Source organism: Chaetura pelagica, unplaced genomic scaffold (genome assembly GCF_000747805.2).
Source record: "Chaetura pelagica isolate M959 unplaced genomic scaffold, ChaPel_1.0 scaffold903, whole genome shotgun sequence".
Taxonomy (NCBI): Eukaryota; Metazoa; Chordata; class Aves; order Apodiformes; family Apodidae; genus Chaetura; species Chaetura pelagica.
This window is the reverse complement of record NW_009952585.1, coordinates 18,569-24,751: the sequence shown is the minus strand read 5'-3', so window position 1 is coordinate 24,751 and position 6,183 is coordinate 18,569. Positions and strand designations below refer to the sequence as shown.

General features: G+C 57.4%; 1 protein-coding gene across 2 annotated transcripts in view; it reads right to left on the bottom strand.

Annotated features, from left to right (window-relative positions):
* Nucleotides 1–694: 694 nt before the first annotated feature.
* ARNT (aryl hydrocarbon receptor nuclear translocator) overlaps nt 695–6,183 on the bottom strand; it is an 18,941-nt gene continuing 13,452 nt past the window's right edge. For both annotated transcript variants that reach the window (XM_009993661.1, XM_009993662.1), the window contains 8 exons: nt 5,293–5,403; nt 5,010–5,088; nt 4,571–4,694; nt 3,946–4,045; nt 3,359–3,509; nt 2,562–2,721; nt 1,913–2,067; nt 695–784 (listed from right to left, as the gene is read on the bottom strand). In XM_009993661.1, the coding sequence (XP_009991963.1) occupies nt 695–784; nt 1,913–2,067; nt 2,562–2,721; nt 3,359–3,509; nt 3,946–4,045; nt 4,571–4,694; nt 5,010–5,088; nt 5,293–5,403 (970 nt within the window). The remainder of the gene's footprint in view (nt 785–1,912; nt 2,068–2,561; nt 2,722–3,358; nt 3,510–3,945; nt 4,046–4,570; nt 4,695–5,009; nt 5,089–5,292; nt 5,404–6,183) is intronic.

Here is a 6,183-nt window from a genome sequence, read left to right as displayed (position 1 = left end):
GGGTCCTGTGGGAGCTCAGAGGTCACACTCAGGACTAGAGAGGCCCAAATTCATTGCACAGTTCAGAGGAGATGGCACCAGACAGGCCCTGGGCTGCCCACCAGCACGGGGGGCTCCAGACAGGAACAACCTTCCGAAGGCAGCTGAGCTTCCTCCCCCTGGGAAGCTGCCTTTCCACAAGGATCCTGGCCCAGGCCCCCTCCAGAGCTGCATTACACAGGGGGAAGGTTTGGAAGAGCTTCTTCCAATGGTTAAAAAGTTACAATCCTTCGTGGTTGATAGAAAAAAAGTCCCAGTTAGAGAAGATTTGAAGTAAAACCAGTAAAAAGCCACCTGATGAGTTTGGAGGGGATGTCTGTGATCCAGACAGGAATCCCTCCCACCAAGCCAGCAGCTCCAGGAACATGGAGCCTCTGGTCCATGAGGGCAGCTGGTCCCACAGCACCAAGTCCTGAATCCTCCAGGAGAACAGACCCCAAAACTGCTGGCACCACACTGAGGAGCTGCCCCAAACCACCTCCTCCTCCTGTCCACCCTCCAGGCTGTTGGGCAGAGTTTTGCCTCCAGAAGGTTGGAAGTGTTTCAGAAAAGTTCAGCAGTCTTTGGAGAAAAAAAAAAAAGAAAGAAAGAAGACTTGGGTGTTTTCCTTTACACTTGGGCAGCTTGGGCAGGTTGGCTTCCCCCAGGGCTTCTCTTATTCTGAGAAAGAAGGGAATATGTTCAACTCTGGGAACTCTTCATTGTTGTAGTTGGGTCCTTGGTCTCCCAGCATTGTCAGCATGTCCTGTAGGGGCACAAGGAGAGAGTTACCACCTGGGCTGCAACATCACCTTGGCAGTTTGGTCATGGAGGAGCTGCTGGTGTCCAGGAGGGTCCATCCCCTCTCAAGGGCACAGGAGGCTCAGGAGCAGAAAACGGAGTCATGAGCAGGGGCTGAGAACAGGGGGCAGCAACTCAGGAAAAACATCAGCCCTCAGGGGTTCTCTTCCCTTCGTGGCATTTGGGGGGTGTTTGGCTTTTTTTGTTACTGCTTTTAATTAGAGCCAGAGGGGTTAATTCAGCTGCAGAGCTGGCAGCTTCACACTGACCCTGCAAAGGACCATGACACAAAGCTGGTCCAGCTGAGGCCTCTCTGCCCTCTCCAACTCCACCACATTCCTCACAAGCTTGAGATCTCATCAGGTATTATGAACTAAGGGGAAAGCTCCATCATGTTGGTCCCCAGGGTGACCACCCCACTCCTCCCTCAGGAGGCTACAAAAGAACCACAGAATCATGGAATGGTTGAGACTGGAAGTGACCTTAAAGACCATCAGGTTCCAAACTCCCCACTATGAGCAGGGACACCTCCCACCAGCCCAGGCTGCTCCATGCCCCATCCAACCTGCCCTTCAACACTGCCAGGGATGGGGCAGCTTCCCTGGGCAACCTGGCCCAGGGTCTCACCACCTTCAGAGTGGAGCATTTCCTTTTAATTATACAGTCATGGGATGGTTTGGGTTGGAAGGACCTTCAAGATCATCTAGATTCAACCCCCCCATGGGCAGGGACACCTCCCAGCAGCCCAGGCTGCTCCAAGCCCCATCCAACCTGCCCTTCAACACTGCCAGGGATGGGGCAGCTTCCCTGGGCAACCTGGCCCAGGGTCTCACCACCTTCAGAGTGGAGCATTTCCTTTTAATTATACAGTCATGGGATGGTTTGGGTTGGAAGGACCTTCAAGATCATCTAGATTCAACCCCCCCATGGGCAGGGACACCTCCCAGCAGCCCAGGCTGCTCCAAGCCCCATCCAACCTGCCCTTCAACACCCCTAGGGATGGGGCAGCCACAGCTTCCCTGGGCCAACCTCTTCCAGAACCCTCCCTACCCTCCCGGGGAGGAATTTCCTCTTAATATCTAAACCATCTTACTGAGAAGACCTCAGGCTGGCTGGGCTGAGGCTGCTGCACGTGCTGCCCCCCCGAGGCCGGGCCGTGGTGCTGTCCCTGCCACTGGGGCCACATCCCCACGGAGCCGCCGTCCGCGCGTGCCGGGAAGGGAGCCGAGCCCTGCGCCGCCTCCGCGCCTGCGGGACACAGCAGGGCAGGGGGGTCACACCAACAGACAGAGCCACCAGGGTCACCACAAGACTTGGGAGGGGCCTGGTGGAGACAAGAGCCACGCAAAAGCTCTGCTGGCTGCAGGAACAGCTTCCACCTCTGCTGTCAGCCAGGGGCAGGTGTTCTCGGGATCTGCAGGGGAACCTGCAGGCAGGAGCCAACGTCTCCTCCCGTGCACTGGGACAAAAACTATCAGCTCTCTTGTCATTAGTTGCATATTTTGCTCAAGATGTGACTCTGAACCCAAAAATCTGGATATTTTTTTTTCCCTCCTCAGCCTGGCTTTGCAGCTGTCCTTGGACCACACCACCTGCACCCACACTTCCACTCAAGGAACCAGCCTGGCTTTCTCAAAACAAACAACAGTTCAGGTCAACACACTGAACCACGATGTTCCCAGCTCTCCCTCCCAGGGGATCTGGTTGTTGTTGTCACCCCCAGCAGCCCCAGGGACACTCACTGAAGGCTGCACCACGGTTGGTGAGATTGGGGTAGGTGGCCCCTGTGGGGGAGGCTGTGGAGCCTGGTGCTGCCATGGGGCTGAAGGACGATGGGGTCCCCTGGAATGTCCCCATGCTGAAGGAAGGGGGACGGGTCTTCACTGTCTGGGATGCCACTTGCTGGAAGAGAGGAAGAAAAAGGTGAGGAAGAGGAGAGATGCACTTACAGAGTCACAGAATCAATGCCAGGGGTTGGAGGGACCCTCTGGAGATCACCCAACCAAACCCCTGCCAGAGCAGGGTCACCTACACTAGATCCCACAGGAACACACCCAGGAGGGTCTGGAATATCCCCAGAGAAGGGGACTCCACAGCCTCTCTGGGCAGCTTGTCCAGGGCTCTGCCACCCTCACAGGCAAGAAGTTCCTCCTCATGGTTAGACAGAACTTCCTACATTCCAGTTTGTGCCCAAGACCTGTCATCTTGTCACTGGGACCACTGGAAAGCCTGGCCCCCCCTGCTGCCACCCACTGTGAGCATTGGTAAGATCCCCCTCAGTCTTCTCTTCTCCAGACTAAAACAACCCAAGCCCCTCAGCCTTTCCTCATGGTCTAGTCCCCACACCATCTCCTTTGCTGTCCCCTCCCCAGCAGTTCCCTGTCCTGGGAGAGCCCAGACCTGGACACAGAGCTCCAGCCACGGCCCCCAGAGGAGGTTTATCCTGACCCTGGTCCCAGCTGGGGTGAGAACACATTGGGACTGGCCCCAGCACACCCAGCTGGGGCAGGGCAGGCTGAGGGGAGCCAGGTGTCCCTACCTGTGGGGTGAAGGGGGGCCGTGTCCCCGGGCCCCAGCCGGTCCCGCCGGGCTGCGCGGGGCTGGAGTGGCGGGAGATCTGGGGCAGGATGCGGCCGGAGGGCGCGGGCGGCTGCGGGATCAGGCTGACGGGAGGCACCAGGCTGCTGCTCCTGGGAGCACGGAGAAGCACAGAACCAGGGAGGGGCTTTGGGTTGGAGGAACCTTCAAGATCATCCTGTCCCACCCCCTGCATGGGCAGGGGCACCTCCCACCAGCCCAGGCTGCTCCAAACCCCAAGTCAGATCCTTTTACACCTCCAGGGATGGAGCAGCCACCTTGAAGACCATTTAATGGATCATCTGGGTGATCTTTAAGGTCCCTTCCAACCCAAACCATTCCATGATCTAAACACCATCCAGTCCCACCCCCCCATGGGCAGGGACACCTCCCACCAGCCCAGGTTGCTCCAAGCCCCATGCAACCTGCCCTTCACTGCCAGGGATGGGACAGCCACAGCTTCCCTGGGCAACCTGTTCCACAGGAGAGGACCAACTGCAGGACAGGACAAAATGGCCATGAGGCCTCTCCAGGCACAGGAAACCTCACCTGAAGTTCTCAGCAGGTCGGGATGGGGTGAAAGTGTTTCCCTGGGTGAAGAGGGGCTGGTTGGCAGGCACGGTGCTGGCAGGGAGGGCCTTGCTCTGCTCTGTGGAGAGAGAAGCAGCCACCTTAGGGCTCAGGGAGTCTCAGCAGCAACAGGGACAGAGAACCAGTAGCACGAGATGTGCCCGTAGGAAGGAAGACTGAGCATCACACATGACTGTTCCTTGTCCAGACACAGACCCCAGGCAGTTGAGTAAAAACCTGTTTAATCTGATTTCCTCTCCATTTGCTAATAAACTTTACATTAAGGTCCTGTGGGGCTGGAGCATTCACTGCATCCTGTGCCCAGACTAGGAGCAGGGCTGCTCTCTGGGGACAAGCAGGATCAGACCAAGAGACCCCTCCCTCCTCACACCTCCCCAGAACAACATCAGCTGCAGGACAACCCACTGCCACAACAGTGTGGCAGGGATTACCCACCCAGGGTCAAAACCAGCCCAATTCTGGGCTTCCCAACACTGACATTGAGCCCCTGTGCCCAGAACTGCTCCGGGAACACAGGGAAGAGGAAAGAACACTGGGATGAGATGGGACACAAGGTCCCCCAGCCCAGCCCAGATTTCCCTACCTGTGCTGATCCCACTGTAGATCTCGCTGAACCTGGGGTCCCTCTCCTGGCTGAACAGGCTCTCTGCCTTCTCCAGGGGTTTGCTGTGCTCCGGCCCCGCGGCGCTCACCGCCTGGACGGGAACCTGGAGGCAGCAAGAGGGGTCAGTGCCTCGGGCAGAGGGAGGCTGGTGGTCCCTGGGGCAGCTCAGCTCCACGGGTTCTGGCATGTCCCATGAGAACAAGCAGGGCTGGCAGCAGGGACACAGGGGAAGGATGTCACAGGGGCAGGTGGGAATCGAGCAAGGAGATCCAGCACAGCCCCAGGCAGGAGGACACACCTTCCTCTCCCAACTCTCTGCAGCCTCCAGCCCATCTGCTGTGGCCACCTCCACAGCCTCAGCAAGAGGGGACTTCAATAGTGCAGGAGGACAAACACTGGGTGGAACCTGTGGATTTACCTGTGAGTGGTCATACCCAGCCAGGCTCTCTCTTCCTGGGACCACTTCCAGCTCTGCCTGTTGTGGTGGCTGCTGCTGCCTGAAATAGAAAGTCTCTGTAACAGGAGAAGAGGGGCTGCTAAAAACCATCACCGGGGGAACAGACACTGTGGTCACATCGGTTTATTCACTAGCCCAGAGGAGCTCCCTGATGCAGAGAGGAAAGGCTGGGGAGGAAGGCTGCTTGAGAGGAGGGCAGAGCCAGCAAGGGAGGCAGGGAGAGAGGAGCTGAGCACCTCCTGACCTTGAGGGCAGTGGTGCTGTGCCCATTTCCAGGGGCAGCCCGACGTTCTGCCCCAGCTGGGGCCTCTGCAGGGAGTTGGACAGGGCAGGCCGGGACTCCTGGCTCGAGTTCCTTCACAGCAAAGAAAGAAAGAAAAATATTAAAAAAAAATAAACCCCAGGAAAGCAAAGAGCTGCTGATGTGCCCCAGCCACGGCTGGGAGCTTGGCTTCTGCAAAACCTTCTGGGGTGAAGGATCCTTCCACTGTTTCCATGGTCTCTGGGAGGGGGTGTCATGTCATTCACAGCCACGAGCCCAAGGGCTCTGTCCCCCCACACTGAGCAGGGCAGCAATGAATCACTCCCCAGGAGCACCAGCCCTGCAGACCCTCAGAGCTCCAGTTAAGGCTGCAGGAGCCTAAAAACCCCCCAAGTTTTCCAGTCAGACACTCCAGAGCTGGAGCCTGCAGGGACCACCAGCAGCTTTAGGTTTCAAGCCCCAGATGTTGGTGGAGCTGGTCATGCCCTTGGTCACTGCCAGAGGTCGGTGAATGTTTAACTCCTACAAGAAAGGAATAAAAATCCATTTTCTCAGCAATTCTTTCCCAAGCTGCTGCTCCAAGAGCACCTGAGCTTGAAGATGAAACCACTCAAAAAACCCTGCCAAGAAGCATGTGGGTAAAATGCACCTGAGACCCCAGCAGACACAGCTGCTGCTGCTCTGGCCCCAGCTCATGCTGTGCTTTCGGAAGCGCAGGATGGATGCGAGGATGGATGGGGTGGGATGGATGAGCTCAGGGATGTCTCTACCACTGGGACAGGAGCCCAGGCCTGGATCAGACCTGCATCTGCTCACACGCAGCTCTTTAAAGCCAGAGGAACTTGCACTGCTCACCTCTTGACACCTCCTCAG